Here is a 23,308-nt window from a genome sequence, read left to right as displayed (position 1 = left end):
GAAACATCTTTAAAAATCTTATTCTCAAGAACCACTAGGCCAGAAAAGAGCTGATGTGGAAGCATCCTGGGATAGTGTAGATTCTAAATTGTAAAAGTCATGACCCCCGGGGGTAGGTTGAGGTCAAGTAGCTATTAAATTATGGAAATCTGGTAAAGAATAGCTTGGCCAAAGTTACTCAGGTGAGCGATGTGGCCCATGGGGGTCTTGTTTCATAGTATGTTTACTTAGACAGACATTTCTATATTCATGCAATGTTTCAAAACGAAAATACACAATACCGGTCGAAATAGACAAAGCATACACTAAAATTTCTGAAAACATTTCATTTAACAAACTAATGATTTTTCTCAAGATCGTGTTTATTCTCTGCATTATCGTTGTGTACATGTACATAATATATGTACATAATATATGGTTTACAGATGTTTCATGGTTTTAAAACAATGTGCTTTATGCACATAGGACATAAGTTTAACTTTTAACTTCTCAAATAATTTTCAATCACACAGAAATGAAATGAAAACAAGCATTCAGTTTTAAGACACAATGAGAAAAGATTTATTTTTTGTTCAATTTTCAGTTTTCAATTTGTCTACAATTTGATGTTCGGTCTTTGTGCTAAACTAAATTTACACCTACATACAACGACATCACTTTAAAGTACGGTACAATCTGGCATTTTTATGCTAGGGACATTTTCTCCTTGAGATGACCCCCCCCCCCCCAAAAAAAAATTATAGACTTGTCCACCGATATACCCGAAGAGTTTCTCGCTGTGATTAAATCTTGCAAAGGGAAAATGGGTATCGTACTGAGTCTAAGTAATAATTAAAATATAAGTTGCATACAAAATCCTGTCATCTATCGAAATGCAGTTCATATAAAACAGACAAAAATCGCTGTAAAACGTCAACTTTAGTGTCTCTACTTTGTAGAGGATCTGGAATGTCTCGGTTTAAATGTTATATTATTAATAGAAGTAATCGTTTACGACTCATTCAATCCTGAGCAAGCGACAAAATGCTGAAATGGACTGATCTCTATATGACGTCCCAAACTGGTTCCTGAAATGAAGAATTCTAGTTAAAATACATTCAACAAAGATCTCTTTTTATGAAAAAAATTAGTAATCTAAAGTGTACTCGTAATAAAATATATACTCAAGTGATGTTAATGGAGTATAATGATTATTAGACATGTAAATTATATGTGGCGGAATTTTTTATTTATAAAGAAAAAGGTTAAAAACGTCAAGCGCTTTTAAGCGGAATTTATAAATCGAAACTTATATGTTTGATCTATATTGCTTGCATTTGTTAAAATAATTGTGCAAAAAATATGTATAAGAAAAATATCATTGAAACTGAACCACATTTCCAACGATACGAAAGCACTAAAAATCATCAAATACATCTATTTTGATTTATCTTCTTTACCATTGAAAAGGCTATCTGCATTAAAAATTACAGTGTACATGTATCATGTGTTTGTGTATAGCTTCGCAAGTTTTCCACATTTTGAATTCAGATGCATTTAATCTTAGTGAATTCAAACAGGAAAACAGATGATGCAGTTATTAGAATTTAAAATCATTGAAAAAAAATAAATATTTCGCTTAAGTTTTAAAATTGGTACTAGCCAATGATTGAGATAGAAGAATAGTTCATATAGGTCTGCTCTTTGTCTGAAGCCTGGGGCCTGTGGAATTAGCTGGTGATAGTTGTCAAAAAATGATGCGCCGAAGCCACCAAATGTCCTTGTAAGTGCTAAATCAAACTCGGAATGACCATAGAAACTGGCAGGGTCAAATATCACTGAAATGAACCCAAATCCTCAATAACATAATTATACTGAAAATTCAATAAATTAAATTGATATATGTATTTCTCAGTAAAATTTTATTCAAATTTTACTATAATAAAACGTTTCTTGTAGATATTCTAAAATTTCAATAAATTGAAGAACAAATTAATCTGTACCTGGTCCATATTCATTTTCACCAACATTCTTTTTCCACAGATCCCCATGCATTAGGGCGGGTTGAATGTTATTTAAATTGTCAAAAAACGCAGGAAGTTTCATTTGTAATTCTGACCATAACTCTCTTGCTTCTTTGTCGCTATGCTTTAAAGTAAAATATCTGACATTTCATGAACATTTTGAAGACGTTACATATTGTATATTGTCAGGTAGAAATGATAATGATACCTAATACATGTTTATACATAAAGGTGTACATATATGCATGTGGATTTATAAATTTTATTTACCAGCATGCATACCACCGGTCCAGTACGTTCAGGCGAGTTCGTACGTTTTAAGATTCCAGTAATAATGATGTTATCAATTAGCACTAAGTCTTCATAATAGTTGAATCATTAACGGCATTTTTATTTAAAAAATCAGATTTCTTAATTTATAAATTTATGATTGTTGCTATTTATATACCATTATCCATCAATAATAAAGTCTTATAAAAAGAATAGATCAATTACTTGTATCTTTAAGACACAAATACATGCTTTTCCTAAGACTAGCAGGGAAGTAAAAATAGAATAATGATATAAAATATTTTATTAATAATAATTTAATTTTAAAAAGATTAGATCTTTATTTTTCATTGTCTACTTAAACTTGCAAAACAATTCAAATATGAGTATGTCATTGATATTCAATACGGAATATACACACAGACAGTTTCTTGAAATTTTCTTTAACAGAAATTTACCTACTGCAGTGCAAAAACTGATTATTTGGGAGAGGGGAATCAGCTAGAAATAACCGAATAAATTTTAAATTATGAAATGAGATTTCCTCTTCATAACATCAGAGCCTCTAATGATTCTTCAAATGCTTTCACAAATACATGTACGTGTTTTTCCTAAAAAAAAATATTTTCGTAAAGTGGTAGAGCACTTACAACAGTTTCTAAAATATCCATCTGTTGTTTTAGTTTCCTGGAATAAAAATTCTGTAATAAATAAAACAAATTGCTTTATAAGTTTATAGCAAATTATAAAGTAATATTACAATAGTAAGCAAATGAGCAAACTACCTTATTAATCAATATTAAGCAAATTAGCAAATTACCTTATACCAGCATATTTCCAAAGTGCGCATTGCCTCTTCCATTAAAGAAACTTGTCATTTTAGAATTTTTAAATGAATGATACAGACATTGATCAATATAGGTATACGATAAATGTCTTATGTTAAATTGAACACTAATGTTACAGATTTTGTGAAAATACCGGTAATTTATAGAACTCGTTTTATCGGGTCATATATTTTTTTCTGGAACAGCTGCAACATTAATTCCCTTACTATATAACCATAGAAACCGTTTCATTGTTTAATTATACTTCCTACCCCCCAGTTATCTTGCCAAGTGTTGTCCATAGGTATATATCCATAACACGTGGTTGTGTCAAATCCAAACTGAGTGACAGGAGTTAATTTATCCGCCTTCCCAACATACTTCTCAAGTTTCTTCGACTTCTCCAACATCTCGGAGTTAAGCAAATGCAGTCTTCAAAAATCAAAATTATAAAGAACAACTTACAATATCAAACATAGCAACATATCATTATGGTGGGTGAATAAACTTAGTAAATTTATAGAATAAAATTTACATTTCATTAAGAAAAGTTTTTATTGCTTTGGCTCCAATTCCCAGAACAATAAAAGCAATGAATGGCTAACGATGGCACATTTCAATAAGTGCGACAATAACAAGAGGCTCACGGGCCTTATAGGTCACCTGAGTATCCCCTTATTGAATTTGATTCGTGTTTTAAACCCGAGGACATGAAATTCAAAATTTTGAAAGAGGCTCCATTGCTTATCATAATTATACACTTAGTATGCTAACTTTGGTTACTTAATACCCAGAGGTAGATCAAAGTAACAAAAAGAAAATGCATTTCCACTTTGTAACCATTTGTGCACCCCTCCCCAAAGGAACCACTGACCATGGGGCAACATATTTCAAAATTTTGGAAATTTTATCATGAATTTTATTTCATCATAAATTGTTGATTAATGTCAATGTGCAGATTTCAAAGCATTAATATATATTCAGACCGTACCCTTCCCTGCCTCCAAATACCTCTGAGCCAGGGGCCCAAAAATTAACCATTTTGGAAGAGGCAGGTTTCTATATCATAAATATTTATTTAGATCATTGGCATAATATCCAGGAGCAAAGGAAAAGATTTTCAGAGAATCCATGCAATTTCATTATATAAACATTAGAGCCCCTCCCTAACACAATGAGCCCTGACCTGCAAAGAAGCATCCTTCCTCCTCAAAACTATGTACATACTAGTAGTTCATTGGTTTAATACCCAAGCACAGAAGAAAAGATTTTCAAAGAATTAATTCATTTTCCCTATATAATCTTTATAGCCCCGCCCTAGCACTCACACCCCTGACCCTGGGGCTATTAAATTCACAATTTTGAAAGAGGCAGCCTAATTCAACAAACCTATGCACTTGGTTAGTTTATTTAATGCCCATAAAAAGAGAAGAATTTCGAAGAAATAATCCATTTTCACTATATAATCTATATAGCCCCGCCCTAGCATTAGAACCCCTGACCCTGGGGCCAGGAATTTCACAATTTTGGTAGAGGGCTCAATGCCGATTACAATCATACCAACAGTTGTACTGCTTGATGTCCAGGAGTAAAGAAGATTTTTAAAGATTGCACTAATTTGAGAGGTTTCGGCCCAACCCTCCAGGCTCCAGGGGGGGCAGGGACCATAAAATTCACAATTTTTGTTCCCCTTTATCCATAGATGCTATATGCCAAAATTGGTTAAAATTGGTTCAGCGGTTTCAAAGAAGCTGAAAATGATCAAATGTTATCGCACGACGAACGACGACGGACGAAAACGGATAGCAATATGTCACCTGAGTTTGTTTACTCAGGTGACATAAAAATTGAACAGTATACTTAAAGTAATGGATAATTGAAAAACTTGAAGACAATAAAAATCCCTCAAACTTCTATGAGATTAAGTGTGGAGTAAAGGTATGTTTGAACCTTCACCGGTATATGGCGAAGTATCTATCCGATTGAAGAATTCTTGAATGGGACATAAAACAAAATACAATCAATCAATCCCTTTTCTTGCCTTTCGTTTACTTTACTTTATCTTGCCTTTCATTCTCTATACTTTACCTTGCCATCAATTCTCCCAGTTTTCCACATTGTGAAGACAAGCTATTTATCTCAATATGTTCCATGATCAATGCCGAGCCTCCTTCTGGAAGGTTTATAACCTAAGTAACAAATACAATTATTCAGCCTTTAATACTTAGTATTTTCTTCGGTTTATTTTATGTGTAGTTTACCTTTTCATGATTTTTAGAATTGTAAGTCTGGTGCGTTTCCTTCTACAGATATACTCAGTAGATAATGTTTAACAAAGAGTTCCGTTACTTCTTGCTTGCTACTTTTTATGTTAGTTATTAAAATTCAACAAGGCCAAAAATCTTAAATAACTGCTACGTCTTTCTATGCAGTTTTATCTGTTAACGAATTTAAACATTGGAGTCTTAGTTTAGGATTTTTTTAACTTTCAGATTGCATTTTGAAAGATTGTTTTTTTAAAATCATATTGGAAGAATTGAAAGACATTGTTATAGCTCGAGCAAAGTGGGAGGAAAATCATCTAGATGAAAATTTACGTCATTCAGTATTTTGAAACTACGAATCTCGTGTATACCTGTGGGGTATTACGTTTGTTTTAAGAAATTTTTAATACTTTTATTGGTTTTGGAACTTGGACAATGTTTGCAGCACGTAGGATTTCTAAACTCCTATATTCCCCATTAAACATCTGTTGAGCCTGTAATTTCAGAAACACAAAAAAATACAAATAAGAAATTAGACAATGCCATATGTTAACGTATTAATAACTTTGGAAAAAAACGACAAAATATAAACCTTTATTAATACTAAGAGTTTTAATTTCAAGAAGTTTATAATATCATATAACTCTTACCCTTGACGCGCAAAAGATACTGAGTAGTCGTGTTTTTTTCTTCAAAGAACAGGAATTAAAACTTAAGATATTCTACTGAATTTTTTGACTCTTTTCTTGTGAGCATGTCATTAATGAGAATTCACCTCCGCTTTTCTGTTGATTTTCACAAAGATCAGTTCCCCTTTTCCTGTTCTGTATTTAAATCCTTCACTAATATAGCCTGACCCAGCATTACCCAAACACTTCAAGTTTTCGTCTTCTAGTTCCTCTTGCAAAAATGCTTCCATTCTGCAAATGGAATTATCCAAGATCAGAGGGAATAAATTTAAGTGGTGCCAATGGGAGCGATGAAGACGACTCTCAAGTTTTTGAAAATATCCTTGAACTGAACAGAAATATCTTTTTATGAACTTGAAATTCACAACCTAGACTAGGACTATTTAGAAGTAAAATATAAATTTTTAATACTTAAGATGCAATGTAGAAAAAAATCGGAACAGCAAACATTTGAGCAATGGACAAAAAAAGCTAATCTTATAGCATCTTTTCAAATTACACTGTATGTACTGTAAAAGTTCTATCTTTGTATGAAAAAGGGTATACATGTATGCATATTACGCATTCATGAAAAACAAACTCAGATATACGTGTTACATGTACATACCGAGAATAGGCGTCGAACGCTTGTCTGTATATTCATCTGAAATACTGCTATAAGTAAAGGGGCGCTTGTACATACCGAGAAATAGCGTCGAAGACTATCCTGTATACTCATCCAAAAATAATCTAGGGGTATACATATATAGAATGTCATCCAGGTTTTATTGACATTTGCATCATAAAAGTTATAAAGATAACATGAACAGGTTTTGAATAAATTAAAATGCTATCTTTGGTTGTTAGTATGGGAATTAATGTTGCAGTTGTTGCAGGCAAAATGCACAACTCCCTACTTCTGCTTGATAAACATCAGTGGATTTTTTTAAAAACCATGGGCCTTATTGGTCACTTGAGTATTATGTTACTTTCCAACAATTGAATTTGGTTCTTGTTTTAAACCAGAGGCCATGAAATTCACAATTTTGAAAGAGGCACCATTGCTTATCATAATTAACACTTAGCATGTTTTCTTTGGTTACTTAATACCCAGAGGTAGATCAGAGTAACAAAGAGGAAATGCATTTTCACTTTATAACCAGTTGTGCCCCCACCCCCACAGGAACCACTGACCCTAGAGCCACATATCTCAAAATTTTGGAAATTTTATAAATTTTATTTCATAATAAATGGTTGTTTAATACCAAAGATCAGATTTCTAAGCATTAAAGAGGCTGGGGGGTGGCAGCCACTTTCAGACTTTTTCGATCTCCTTTAAAAGAAGAGCTCCATACAAAGATATACAAAAATGATCAAAATTTAAAACTAAAATGTATGAATTTTTTCTTTGCCAGATGATAGTTGACAGCTTAAGATACCGTACCTAAAAAAATAAGTTAAATCTGGTGGTTAACTTGTGGTTAATTTGTTGACCCCCCAGCCTCCTTAATTTATTTTCAGACTATGTTAACCCCCCCTCCCCCAGTACCCGTGACCTAAGGGCCCTGAAATTAACCATTTTGCTAGATGCTGCTTTCTTCATAATAACCATATATACTTAGGTCATTATCATAATACCCAGGAGCAAAGGAAGACATTTTCAATGAATTGTTGCATTTTCACTATATAATCATTAGAGCCCCGCCCTCGCACCAGAACCCCTGACCCAGGGGCTAAGAAATTCACAATTTTGGAGGAGGCATCCTTCCTCATCATAACTATGTATATGTACATAGTTCATTGGTTTAATATTCAGGTGCAGAGAAGAAAATTCTTAAAGAATGTATGCATTTTCGCTCAATACTTTAATCAATAGAGCCCCGCCCGAGCACCAGACCCCCTGTCCCTGGGGTCATGAAATTTACAATTTTGGAAGAGGCCGCCTTATTCAATATGACTATATTTTGGTTGGTATATTTAAAATACCCAGAAGCAGAAATTTTTTTTTATTATTAAGAATCAAAGTAATCAATTGAGCCCTGCTCTAATACCCCAACCCAGGGGCCATAAAATTCACAGTTTTGGAAGAGGCACTATTGCTCATCATAACTATATACTTAGTTTACTTTTACTTTTCTTCATAAAAAAATGTTAGGTTCTGAAACCTGTAATTTTTTGAATACTTTTAGAAATTGAACAAAATTAATGCGGGTCATGCAAAAATTCTACATTTATCAATTTTCCCCATTGTGGGTCACGGTGTCTCTTAAAATACCTTGGAACAGAAGAGAAGATTTTTAAAGATTGCATTGATTTTGGTAGATTTAGCCCCACCTCTCAGGCCCCAGGGGGGAAAGGACAATGAAATTCAAAAATGTTCCCCTTCACTCATAGATGCTGTATACGAAATTTGATTGAAAATGGTTCAGTGGTTCCAAAGAAGAAGCTAAAAATATTCAAAAGTTTACGAACGACAAGAGATAGCAATAGCAATAGTTCACCTAAGTAAACTAAATAAAGGGGAAACAAGAAGGTCCATGGGCCACATCGCTCACCTGAGCACATGGGCACAAATCAGCTCAGTATTGAAATGTTTACTTGTTGGGGGAGGGGGGATTTTCTATTACTTCTCTATTACCATATCAATAAAGTTTATATATGTATAATTTTGCCATATTTGAAAAGAAGATTTTTGATCTGCAACTGTGAACCCCCCCCCCCCCCCCTTATACATGTCAATTCGACTAAACAAAACTTTTCTGTTCTGTAGAAGAATTTTCCGTCTATATTCCTTGGCAAAACTTTGATCCCTCATTGTGGCAACATCCTAACCCAGGTCCATAATTTGAACAAATCTGAATGTAAACCACCTGAGGATACTTCCATAAAATAAAATCACTAATTTTTAAAGATATTTTAGTATAAATTCTTATGTAAAAATGGATCCCACATTGTGTCCCCACCCTACCCCCAAGAATTCTCATTTGATCAAGATTGATATTCTTCTTAAGATCCATAGGGACAAGAAAGATGAAGCTCATGTTGAATCATCCTCAAGTAGAGTACTTTCAAGTTTGTTCAAATTATGACCCCCGGGGGTAGGGTTGGGCCACAATTGACGATCAAAGTTTTACATAGTAACAATAGCGGAATCTTAAAAAAAATTCTTCTCAAGCACTGCAAAGCCATGATTAGTGATGTTTATATGGAAGCATCCTCAGGTACTGTAGATTCTTAGTTTGTTCAATTCATAACCCCAAGCGATAGTGTGGGGCCACAATGGGGAATCCAAATTTTACATTGAAATATATTTAAAAAAATATTTTTCTGAAGAACAGCAAAGCCATGATTAGTAATATTTATATGCAAGCATCCTAAGTTAGTGTAGAATTAAATTTGTTCAAATCATAACATCCAAGGGTGGGGAAGGGTCTCAACGGTGGATCAAAGTTTTACGTAGGAAAATAAAAGGGAAAATCTCAATAACAGAAAAGCTATGTTAAACGGAACGTTTGGTCAGAATCTTAATTTCTATATATAAAAGTGTAACTCACATATAAAAAAGAAAAGCTGCATCTTATAACACTGCACTGCTGATAACAGCAGTTAAATTTGGTTTTGATAGCTTAATTGGGGCAGCATGGGAAAAAAACCTTATCATGGCCGCTGTTGACGTAGTGGAGACAGATTAAATGCCAGATGTACAAAGTCAATGTGTTTATGACTGCAGAAAAATACAAGAGGCCCACGGGCCTTATAGGTCACCTGAGTATCGTGTAACAACTTTCAAACAATTAAAATTGGTTCATGTTTTAAACCAAAGGTCATGAAATTCACAATTCACAATTTTGAAATAGGCACCATTGCTTATAATTATAAACTTAGCATGCTTACTCTATTTACGTAATACTCAGAAGTAGATCAGAGTAACAAAGAGAAAATGCACTTCCACTTTATAACCAGTTGTGCACCTCACCCCAAAGGAACTACTGACCCAGGGGCCACATATTTCAAAATTTTGCAAATTTTATTATAAAATGGTTGATTAAAAAACTAAAGAGCAGATTTCAAAGCATTAATTTATTTTAAGACTATGTACCACCCCCCCTCCCGACCCAGGGGGCATAAAAATAACCATTTTGCTAGATGCACCTTTCTTCATCATAAATATATATATACTTGGATCATTGGCATAAAACCCAGGATAAAAGGAAAAGATTTTGAAAGAGTTAATGCATTTTCACTATATAATCAATAGAGCGCCGCCCTAACACCACAGCCCTTGACCCTGGGGTCATAAAATTCACAATTTTGGAAGTGGCACTCTTGCTCAGGATAACTATGTACTTTGTTAGTTTATTTAATACCCAGAAGCAGAGATTAAGTAGATTTTCAAAGAATAAATGCATTTTCACTATATAATCAATAGAGCCCCACCCTAACACCAGAACCCCTGACCCTGGGGCCATGAAATTCACAATTTTGGAAGTGGCACTCTTTCTCAACATAACTATATACTTAATTAGTTTATTTAATGCCCAGAAGCAGAGAAGAAGATTTTCAGAGAATAAATGCATTTTCACTATATGATCAATAAAACCCCGCCCTAACACCAGAACCCCTGACCCTGGGGCCATAAAATTCACAATTTTGGAAGAGGCACTCTTGCTCATTATTACTATATGCTTAGTTAGTTTATTTAATACCCAGAAGCAGAGAAGAAGATTTCCAAAGAATAAATGCATTTTCACTATATGATCAATAGAACCCCGCCCTAACACCAGAACCCCTGACCCTGGGGCCATGAATTTCGCAATTTTGGTAGAGGATTCAATGCTCATTACATTAATACCAACAGTTTGCCTGCTTGATGTCCAGGAGTAAAGAAGAAGATTTTTAAAGATTGCAATAATTTTGTTGGTTTTGGCCCCACCCCTCAGGTCCCAGGGGGGTGGGGACCATAAATTTCACAATTTTTGTTCCTCTTCTCCCATAGATGCTGTATATCAAATTTGGTTGAAATTGGTTTAGTGGTTTCAGAGGAGAAGATGAAAATGTTCAAATGTTAACACACGACGGACGACGCACGACGACAGACGAAAACGGATAGCAATAGGTCACCTGAGTTACTCAGGTGACCTAAAAATTCCTTACAACACAAACAAGAGGCCCACGGGCCTTATAGGTCACCTGAGTATTGTGTAACAACTTTCAAACAATTACCTTTGGTTTGTGTTTTAAACCAGAGGCCATGAAATTCACAATTTTGAAAGAGGCACCATTGCTTATCATAATTACATGTATAAACTTTGCATGCTTACTCTATTTACTTAATACCCAGAGGTATATCAGAGTAACAAAGAGAAAAATGCACTTCCACTTTATAACCAGTTTTGCACCTCACTACAAAGGAACCACTGGCCCTGGGGCCACATACCTGGTATTTCCAAATTTTACCATAAAATTGTTGATTAATACCAATGAGCAGATATCAAAGCATTAAATTATTTTCAGACTTTGCAACACCCCCCCCCCCCCCCGGACCCAGGGGGCATAAAAAATAACCATTTTGCTAGATGCACCTTTCTTCATCATTAAAAGTTTTGGCATAATACCCAGGAAGAAAGGAAAAGATTTTCATAGAATTAATGCATTTTTACTATATGATCAATACAGTCCCGCCCTAACACCAGAACCCCTGACTCTGGGGCCACAAAATTCAAAAATTTGGAAGAGGCACTCTTGCTCATCATAATTATGTACTTAGTTTGTTTATTTAATACCCAGAAGCAGAGAAGACTTTCAGAGAATAAATTATGCATTTTCACTATTTAATCAATAGAACCCATCCCTAGCCCTAGAAAACCTGACCCAGGGGCCATAAAATTCATAATTTTGGAAGAGGCACTCTTGCTCATCATAACTATGAACTTAGTTAGTCTATTTAATACCCAGAAGCAGAGAAGAAGATTTTCAAAGAATAAATGCATTTTCATTATATAATCAATAGAGCCCTACCCTAACACCAGAACCCCTGACCCTGGGACCATAAAATTCACAATTTTGGAAGAGGCACTCTTGTTCATAATAACTATGAACTTAGTTCAATTATTTAATATCAAGAAGCAGAGAAGATGATTTTTGAAGAATTAATGCATTTTCACTGTATAATCAATAGAGCCCCGCCCTAACACCACAACCCCTGACCCTGGGGCCATAAAATTCATAATTTTGGAAGAGGCACTCTTGCTCATCATAACTATGTACTTAGTTTGTTCATTTAATACCCAGAAGCAGAGAAGAAGATTTTCAAAAGAATGAATGCATTTTCACTATATAATCAATAGAGCCACGCCCTAATACCACAACCCCTGACCCTGGGGCCATAAAATTCACAATTTTGGAAGAGGCACTCTTGCTCATCATAACTATGAACTTAGTTAGTCTATTTAATACCCAGAAGCAGAGAAGAAGATTTTCAAAGAATAAATGCATCCGCATTTTCATTATATAATCAATAGAGCCCTACCCTAACACCAGAACCCCTGACCCTGGGGACATAAAATTTATAATTTTGGAAGAGGCACTCTTGCTCATAATAACTATGAACTTAGTTCAATTATTTAATATCAAGAAGCAGAGAAGATGATTTTTGAAGAATTAATGCATTTTCACTGTATAATCAATAGAGCCCCGCCCTAACACCACAACCCCTGACCCTGGGGCCATAAAATTCATAATTTTGGAAGAGGCACTCTTGCTCACCATAACTATGTACTTAGTTTGTTCATTTAATACCCAGAAGCAGAGAAGAAGATTTTCAAAAGAATGAATGCATTTTCACTATATAATCAATAGAGCCACGCCCTAATACCACAACCCCTGACCCTGGGGCCATAAAATTCACAATTTTGGAAGAGGTACTCTTTGTTATCATAATTATGTACTTAGTTGGTTTTTTTAATACCCAGGAGCAGAGAAGGAGATTTTCAAAGAAATAATGCATTTTCACTATATAATCTATATAGCCCCACCCTGGTACTAGAACCCCTGACCCTGGGGCCATGAATTTCACAATTTTGGTAGAGGACTCAATGCTCATTACAATCATGCCAACAGTTAGACTGCTTGATGTCCAGGAGTAAAGAAGAAGATTTTTAAAGATTGCACTAATTTTAGTGGTTTTGGCCCCACCCCTCAGGCCCCAGGGGGGCAGGGACCATGAAATTCACAATTTCTGTTCCCCTTCACCCATAGATGCTTTATGCCAAAATTAGTTGAAATTGATTGAGCGGTTGCAGAGAAGAAGCTGAAAATGTTCAAATGTTAACACACGACGCACACCGCACGACGCACGACGACAGACGAAAACGGATAGCAATAGGTCACCTGAGTTTACTCTAATTAGTTAATTAGTTAATTCTAGTTAATTCTAGCAATTGTTTATTTATAGGAGATGGATGACATCCTCCTTGGAAACATTTGAACTTTAAAAAGTTTTAATTAAAATAAAGTGAAATATACAAACTTTGTAGCTAAGATTTTAATCAAAGTTAAGTCCCGGTCAGTTTGTGGCTTTTTATTATTAATTCCTTCATTTATTTCCCTGAATTATGAAACACTACAAGCATTAGAATGTGAAAGTATATTTCCTTTATTACATTCAGATTCAAAATAAACAATGTGATTCCCACATGATAAAGTTTACACTTAGAGCCAATGTGTTCCGAAGACGTCATAAAAGTGAGGATTGTGGGAAATCTTTAGCAAGCGCGATACCTTTATCTCTCAAAATGGCAGCCTTCAGCAATTAGTTCACTCATAAATTTGGAGTTAAATTACTTTATATTTAAGTAAAACAAATGGCATTATCAGGTAAAATTCATTAATGACCATTCTGAGAATGAAATATCAAAAAAATTATTCTAGACCCGACATTTCCTTTAAGTCATGTTGACATGTAAGCATCCTCATGTATTGAAGATTTAAATTTGTTAAAATCATGACTACCCTTTTGGGGTAGGGAGGGAAACAACGGGGAAACAAATGCAAATTATTTCTAAGTAATATATACAAACAAAATGTATAAAAATCTTTTTCTCAAGAATTACGTTATATGGAAAATTGATATGGAGGCATTCTCAAGTAGTATTCGAATTCAAGCCCCCTCCCTCCCCACCTCCTCAGTAAACTTTTCAATTCTGATCTGATTTGTGTTTTTTCCTAGCCGATGTGCTAAGGTGAGCGATATGGCCATTAGGCAGCTTGTTTAAGTTTGGGAATTGAGAAAACAGAAAGAAAATGCAGTATCTTAAACTACAAAGTAAAAATTTAACTCAAAAATTACAATGTAAACAACAAGAGGCCCAGGGGCCACATCGCTCACCTGAGCAACACTGGCTCGGTAAAAGCAAAATCAGTTCAGTATCAAAAAGTTTAAAGACAAAAAATATATAAATGGGTTCAGGGGAGGGGGTTGGGTATTTGATCAAACTTAAATCTACACTTCTAAAGGATGCTTTTGAAGTAATATGACATATAATGGCTTTGTTGTCTATAAGATGAAAATTATCATTGATAAAGCCTTTATATTCCTTTGTTATTATCCATTCTAACGGCTACTCTATTCTCCCAATTGTCACAATGTGAACAAGTTTAAATTTACATTACCTTTTTGATGCTTTTATGTTGATGATAAATCATGGCTTTATTGTTTTTGTGAAGAATTTAATCTTTTTATGTATCTCTACGTAAAACCTTGTTCATCCATTGTGGCCCCACTCTTCTGAAAAAAAAAACTTAGATGCTCCATATAAGTATGACCAAGCATGGCCTTACTGTTCTTGAGAAGAAGAATTTTAGATTTTTTCTACGCAATTCTACTTTGATCATCCAAAAGGGTCCCACCCTGGTCCCAGGGTCATGATTTGTACAAACTTGAATCTAAACTACCAGAGGATGCTTCCATATAACTATGATTCAGCATGGCTTTGCTGTCCCTGAGAAGATTTTAAAAGATTTTCCTATGTATAATTTTGATCCCCCAATCCTATCCCCGGGGGTCCTGATTTGAACAAACATAAATCTACATTAACAGGTGATGCTTCCATATAATTATTACCAATCATGTGTTTGCTGTTCTTGAGAAAAGGATTTTTCTCCAATGCTAAATTTTGATACCCCTTTACGACCCAATCCTACTCTAGGAGTCGTGCCTTGAGCGAACTTAAATCTACACTACATGAGAATGCTTCCACATGAATTTTAGCTTTTATGGTCCATTGGTTCTTGAGAAGATTTTTCCTATGTATTCCTGTTAAACTTTGATACCCCATTGTGGCCCCGCCTTCCCTGGGAGTCATACCTTGAACAAGCTTAAATCTACCTACAGGAGGATGTTTCCACTTGAATTTTAGCTTTCCTGGCCAAGTGGTTCTTGAGAAGAAGATTTTTTCTATGTATTTCTATGTTAAATTTGATACCCCATTGTGGCCCCAGCCTATCCCCGGGGTCATGATTTGAAGAAACTTAAATCTACACTACATGAGTACAAAAGCCCACAAGGCTCATTCGAGATCCAAGATACGAGATTCGAAATTCAAGATTCGAGGTACGAGATTCAAGATTCGACATTCAATATCTAAACTGACCAATCAAAATGCTCAGTTGACAATGGTTAAATTATTAACCAATCAGGTTTTGTCTTTTAATTCGTTGATACAAATCACAATGGACGCAAAACGGATCACAGTCAGCCGAAAAGAAAAAGAATATACATTCATCATCTTGAATGATACATTTACCATAGCGGAATTGGGTAAGTAAACTTTTTATGATCATTATGTCAATAAAATTCGCTTCTTAGAATTTGCTCAAACCGATAATAGGTTATATTTGATAATTTCCGAGTGGGGGTGTCCTATTTTCCCGCGCATAACACATAACATGTGCTAAGGTGATTTTCAGAATGTCTTGTGTGTTTTCACTTTTACTAATTCGGATCTTAGCTGCAATAATGCAGCCCTCTTCGATTTATTAGCTGATGTTTTCTGGAGAGGGCAATAATATTCTTCAGCATATCCGTAATATATTTTTTAAATGCGGGCGACTGCAGGCAAAATAAATTGTTTATACATTCAATTTACTTCTAATAAAACGAAATTTTTATTCACTGTCAATAACATGGCCCATTAAACGCGAAAATCGTGTGAAATAAATTTTCGTGCTTACCATGCAGTGGCTCTACTCAGCATCAGTCATGGCAGTTCACTAAGACTTTCGCTTGAATTTTAGAATAACTTAATAAAGCAAGTTTCAGTGTTTATAAATGATTGTGCTGAATGGTATCACAAATGACATTTGATATCGATAAATGAAACCAAGTGTTATTTTTCCGCAAACGGCAATATTTATGCTTAAAATAAGGGAATTTCTTAAAGATCTGCTCCCATAAATCCTAAATTCTCATTGCCTGTCCCAAAATAAAATTTTTGAAAGTGTAGTACGACTGCTACCCCAAGAGGGGAATAATAAAATATTCTGCTCCTGGGACAGACGGGTTCGCGATGACTAAACAAGACGACACATATTTTGGGTTTCCCGGCCACAGCAAAACATGGACTTTGCCATTATAATCATATGGGAGGCGGAGGGTATCATTTTGTGAGTACCTCTAGTTTATGACATATTGTTTCAAATATGAACGCCCTATCATATGTCATTTAGAAATTTAAAAATCAATCCTGAAGGTCAAGGTTAAAAGGTCACAAATCAAAGCATGCTTGGAAATATTTTGTCACAGATAATGTACATGTTAAATATGAAAGCCATATCTCTTCTCAATATAATTAAGGAACAAGATGTGTTTCTGAAACACCGAGGACAACTAATGGCAACCTAGCGAAGATAAAACTTTTCTGAGATGCAAATTAAATATATTACACAAAGATTTTTTTTATTAAAAGGAGGTCAAACGTCAAGATCATTCTTGAAATCCAATGAAAAGATTCTGTTACAAGGATTAAATATGTGAAACATGAAAGCCTTAGCCCTTTAAAAGTTATGGTCAAGGTTTGTTTTTTAAAAGTTAGTTAAACTCCAACCAAGGTTAAAGGGTGGAAGTTCTTTGTATCCAATATGAAGGGTCTTCTCATAAGAGTTATATACATATACAATGAAGCGCATTGAAGTGGTAAAATTTTCCATTTGGACGAAAAGTTCTGAGTCATGTTTTGAACGTCAATAATAACATAATGACACGCCCATTTCTTTAGAAACGAGAAACATGGAGAAAGGAATATTCGTCGTAATGTTTGGGGACACTACACTTTCCGCGACAAGCAACATGAGTTACACTGAAATGAAAGATTTTTAGTAAGAAAAAGCTATACATAATAGAGTTCCCGCATATGTAAAACATGCAATGCGACGGATTTGTCCACATAATTATAATTTTATCATGTTTACTGGAGTTAGCATAGCACATGTATCAGTCGAACACGTGCTTACTCGGTGTTTATGTAGACCGTCAATTTCATTGGCTATTATATTTATGACATACCTGTTCTACAGGTATTCGATTGAATCGTCTGACCGATTTTTCCTTTCTAAAGAAATGGGCGTGTCTAAAGATAGCTCAAAACGTTCCATCCAAACAGAAAATTTTACCACTTCAATGCGCTTCATTGTATGAAGTATGAAAGCCCTATCCCCTACCGTTCGGGAGTTATCGCCAAGGTTAATGTTTTTTCACAAGTACAGAAATTTCCAAGGTCAATAGGTCAATGTTATGGGTATCAAATGAAAGGCCTTGCCACAAGAAATACATATGCGAAATATGAAAGTCCTAGTATTTACCATTCAAAAGTCATAGCCAAAGTAAAAGTTCAGAATTTTTGTGTAAAATTGGGTCAAACTCCAAGGTCAAATTTGGTGGTACCCAAGGAAAGATTTTGTCACAAGGAATACACATGTGAAATATGAAAGTCATAGTTTCACTAAATCAAAAGTTATGGGCAATGTTCAAGTTTTTGTGACGGACGGAGAGTCTGACGGAGAGACAGACATACGAATGAGATTGAATGTCCCCTCGCTTTCGAAAAACCATCTTCGCTAGGCAAGGGTTTTCGGTCCACTCCGCTCCCCATAAGGGGACAAAAATATGAGGGCTTGTGCAAGCCCCACCCCTTTTCTGGCGCTTTCTACGGACCAGGCTTCACGCAGATAATGCATATAACAAAGAACCCTTTTGTTATCTGGAATTCATAATAATACCCAGCAACAGCTGTAGCTATTTTTAATTTACCAGAACACGTGTTTGAATCTTTAATTTATAATCTTACGTGAGACGTACTGAGTGTATCCTTAATGTCTACTGTAAATACACAGTTCGAATTAAAGGCTCACATAAAAGAAGAAAAGCAATGTCTTTGCCCTAGTTTCTATCACATATTTGCAACATCTTATCTACATGTACGTGTATACTCTTTCCTTAATATTAATATGGCCACTCTTTACATTCTGAATTCTGATTCAGATATTAAATTGTCTCCCACTGGCTTTTAAAACGGGTATTGTTACCAGTATTTCGATTGGTTAGTTTCGCTGAATCTTGAATTCTGAATCTCGTATTTCGAATCTCGAATGAGCCTTCTGGGCTTTCGTACATGAATATGCTTCCACATTAGTTTCATCTTTTCTGGCCCTGTGATTCTTGAGGAGATTTTCAAAAGATGCCATGAACTTTTCACTAACTCACAATTATCTCCGCTTGGAGGAGGGCGAGGTCCTTTATTTGAACAAACTTAAATTCCCTTCACCCAAGGATACTTTGTGGCAAGTTTGGTTGAAATTGGCCCAGTGGTTCTCGAGGAGAAGATGAAAATGTGAAAATTTTACAACGACGACGACAACAACGCCAACGACGACAGACAAGGGACAAATTTTGACCAGAAAAGATCACTTGAGCCTTAGGCTCAGGTGAGCTAAAATTATGCCTTGGTATATATTGAAAGAAATAATGAGGATGAGGGGATAATAGGCTGTATATGCTTGTTGTGTAGTTCCTTGTGAGCTAGTCCACCCTTGAAGGTCTTTGTTAATCGGTCTGTGAATTAGATGTATGTCCCCCTAATATCCTCACCAAGAAAAAAACTGGTCACATTAGAGATAATGATGTTCATCATGGCCCCTTAAATATGAAGAACTTGCAACTGAAAAAAACAATGTTCTGTATGGTTTCTGCATTTTTCATCCTGAAAATTCCTTTCTCCCTGATTATAGCCTCATCTTCTGAAAGAATTGGATCTGTATGTTTTCTTATTTCCCCCAACTCCTCTACTAAATGCGTCCTTCATTTTCCTCCAATATTTTACGGAACCCTGCAAATCTTGGATCCGCCGCATCAAGAAAGTTCTTGTCAAAAATTCATGGACCCTTAACTACCTTAAAATTCCACAATGTTTTTGCAGGGTATTCATTGCCATTTTTACTACGTTCTCTATTATAAACCTTCCTTAATAAAAAAAAAAATCAGCTGCACTGCATCTATAGTTTCGATTTCTGGTATTTATAATAATTCTTGTCCTTGACACTGTGCATTTCGTTCACACCATTAGCTTTTAAAAACAATAAATGACCAACGTGTATTTTTTCTCGTGTTGTGATTATGACTCTCTATCAACGCTTGAATTTCCTCTTCTTCATCTTCAAAGTTTGTTTCCACATTCCCCGACATTCTGTCATGTTGTAAATTTTGAATTTACCAGGTGGCAGTAAATACAAAATTTTGTCATGTCGTATATTTTGTATTTACTGCCACCCCGGTACATTCAAAATTTACAACATGACAATTCTCCGTCTCAAGTTTAATTTCTCCAAAATGATAGTTCATTTTAATTTCTTCGCGGATCTGAGATGAAATTAAGTCCTCGTCACTCTATAAAAAAACAAGACCTTAATCTCGTAAATCGTCCGTGTTCACAGTTGAAAAACTGGAACCCGAGATCCCTTCCGTTGAAACACACGCAAAAAGTGCGCATTAGAAAAATACTGTCGGGAAGGGGATAATATATGAACGTAGTCACCGGACAAAAACTAGATTTTATTTGTCTTATTAAAATCACGCACCGAAAACCGGTCACAATTAAATTAATAATTGATTTTTTGTTTGCCATGATACAAGAAAAGTTATTGATCCTGATTTATTTAGACAAAGGGGCGTTGACTCGAGCTTCGCACTCGTCACCATCCTTCGTCCAAATAAATTAGGATACACCGTATTACAAATCATAATGTATGCCGATTTTTAAAATTGCTCACCAAACGTAAAATCTTGATAGAAAAATCATACCATTTTATGGTAGTAGATATGATTGCTTTGTCCCCTTGACCTTAAAGGCTATTGTCCCCAGCTAAAACGGGGAGGGGGGGGGGTGTAATCGATATCAAATCTCGAGAATTAAGGTATTCAATGTATAACGACCATATTTTGTACCAAATAAAGGAATGATCCGATATATTTAATAACGGAAGCATTTTGAAGATATTATCATATAAAAATGCTCCACCAGAGGAATTTACAAAATTTTGATTATTGTCTAATTAATTACACCTTGAATTTTACATTGAAGTCTATGGGCAGCGCATGTTTTTATCAAATATTGTGAAAAGTAATTTGAATTTCAAACAAATCTCTTGGTGAAAATATGCATAGACTTCCTCTTTATTTAACTATGAAATAAAATAAATTCATTAAATGAAATTTTGAGAAATCAAAAATTGTCTTCTTTTCATCAAGGGCAGATAACTCTTCAAAAACTTTAAATGTGACTGTCTCCTTACATGTTATCAGTCTTGTGAATTTGGTTTATTTCACATTTATCGTTATTTAGCAATGCATTTTTAACTAGTTTAAAATTATTAAAATCGCTCAAAATCCCTTCATTATACATTGAATACCTTAAGCCTTTGAACTTTTGGAATAACATTTTATATAAACTCTCTATGTTGTAAGAAAGACCCTAAAGTCAAAGGTGAAGGTCGTATTTTCATGCATTGTTTGTGAGTATAAATCTATCATAGGGCGGTGTCTCTTTTGTGTTTTGCTAATAAAATTTTTACCAAACTACCGCGGGGCCCGCCAGCCTTTCTTAAAGTGCCCCCTTCGACCTTCCTCCCACCCCAAATCTAAGTACGGCATGCTACTTGCTGACAGGTTGATGTTACAGGGATATCATCAACAAAGTCCACAGTTTGCATTTCGTAAATTTAATGGTCGTTACAATGTCTTGTTTGCAAATGTGCCTATCATTGAATCGTATTATGAATGACTTGTTTTTCACTGAATTGTCTAAGGAAAGTTCCGTCTTCCTGATCAATACAAAGGATCACGGTGGATGTGAGCGGTAAACACAGGATGCCTACTCCTATAGGCACCTGATCCTATACCTGAATTTTCCTGAGGTCCGTGTTTTATGCCCTTTTCAAGGATATGTATGTTATTGATAGATCATTTGAGATCGAGCACTGTTCGTTATCTTCACTCTTTACATGGAGACGCCACCATTGGTCGGTGTTACCTGGCACATGGGACTTTTTGTAGTAAGGGATCTTTCTCGAGCCAACACCTAGTGCAACACGGTACCTCGGTTTATACGGTCTCACCCGAAGGACCGGTTTCCACGTCCCACATTGGACTCGAATCCACGACGTAAGGGTCAACATTATCTCCTCACTTCGCCACTCGAGCAGGCTTTCTATTCACTGCGCCCTGCGGCATTTAGGCTACTTCAATGAGAAGATGAGAAAGTCCCTCTCGAGAATTTTTGCCTCATATGGAGACGCCAGCACTTGCCGATCGAGAGCTGCAAATTTTGTCATCTTCTTGGCACTCAAAGCCATTGAGCAGGTAGGGATCTTTTTCGTGCCAGCACCTACTGCGACACGGGACCTCGGTTTATAAGGTCTCATCCGAAGTTCGGGGCTCCACGTCCCACAGTGGGATTCGGACCCGCGACGTAAGGATCAACTCCTTACTTCGTGACACTATTGAAATTGAAAATCAACACAAGATTCATTTGTGTACAATGCGCAATAGGTGGTTTTTCGTTCTTATCAGTGGAATTTTTGGTCATAAGAGTAAAGGTATACCTTAAGTCCTAGATATTATTTGTGACCTAAGGATATTTCTAGCAGTGTACACACCTACTGATATAGTTAGGACATGGGTGAATACACCTTGAAGGTTTATAAGTTATATAATTATCTTATTGAATATGTACATTTAAGTGAAATAGACGTATAATATAGCACTAACTGTAAATGTGCTTAAAATATACAAAGAAAAATTAAGAAAATATGCATAAAATATATAGAAATAACGAACAGTTTTCACGCAAAAAAACATTTGACATTACAAATTTTGGAGCAGAGCAGACATGGGCCTCCAAACATTTAGAGGTTGGATGAGGTGACACGGAGGGGTGAACGTCCCCTGAGGACCGGTCACATCCGCCGTGTGCTCATTTTCATGATCGTGAATAAACGGAAAATTCTGTCGAGATAATTCAGTAAGTAAACTAGAGTACTGTGAGCAATGAGCTCACTAAATGATAACCCCGCCTCCCATATGAATATAATGGGAGTGTCCATGTTTTGTTGTGGGAAACCCAAAATATGTGTCAGATCAAAATGAAAAATAGGAGGTGCACAATGGCAATATGTAATAAAGATTCTGCGAAAGTTTCATTAAATCTCATTCAGTGGAATAAGAGGAGTTGCGGATAAGAGATGGGTGCCACAAAGCGTAACAGACAGACAGACATACCGATTACTATATACCGTCCTGCTTTTCAAGCGGGGGTATAATAATGACCCATCAATTAGTATGAAAATCGTCTATCAGCATTCGACTTATTGTATTTGTTTACAAGGTATATTCCAGTTGTAACAGAATGATACTTACATTATCTCTGTAGCACTTGGACACATATATATCCTTGTCGATCACCTAGTTTTTGCCGGGGACAATCTCAGAGTAGGAAATCACACCGATGTTAGCATGATTTGATGAAATACTCCTCGACCGCGTGGCGCAATTGTTAGAGCATTTCCTCTAGAGTGGAGGGGTAACGAGTTTAATGCATAAACATGACATCGAGGATAGCATACACATTATTTAGGCCTTTGTCTCTGGTACAGGTGGTTCACGTAGAGCTATCACAGTAACCTGTATACGTCAAGCTCACAACAAATTTGATCTTGGCAGAAACTTAGTT

General features: G+C 35.4%; 1 protein-coding gene across 1 annotated transcript; it reads right to left on the bottom strand.

Moving 5' to 3' along the window:
* Positions 1-537: 537 nt before the first annotated feature.
* LOC134282645 (fructosamine-3-kinase-like) lies at positions 538-23,204 on the bottom strand. Its single transcript, XM_062765043.1, has 9 exons — positions 22,996-23,204; positions 6,140-6,284; positions 5,775-5,858; positions 5,189-5,289; positions 3,373-3,532; positions 2,924-2,974; positions 1,983-2,127; positions 1,643-1,817; positions 538-1,067 (listed from the first exon to the last, which is right to left on the bottom strand). The coding sequence occupies exons 1-9, from the start codon at positions 23,019-23,021 to the stop codon at positions 998-1,000; spliced, it is 957 nt and encodes a 318-aa protein (XP_062621027.1). The 5' UTR covers positions 23,022-23,204; the 3' UTR covers positions 538-997.
* Between the last annotated feature and the right edge of the window lie 104 nt (positions 23,205-23,308).

Source organism: Saccostrea cucullata, unplaced genomic scaffold (genome assembly GCF_032062105.1).
Source record: "Saccostrea cucullata isolate Sc308-1 unplaced genomic scaffold, CSIRO_AGI_Scuc_v1 ctg183, whole genome shotgun sequence".
In the NCBI taxonomy this organism is placed as follows: domain Eukaryota; kingdom Metazoa; phylum Mollusca; class Bivalvia; order Ostreida; family Ostreidae; genus Saccostrea; species Saccostrea cuccullata.
Note: the sequence above shows the minus strand (reverse complement) of the source record. Positions and strands in the feature narration are given on the sequence as shown.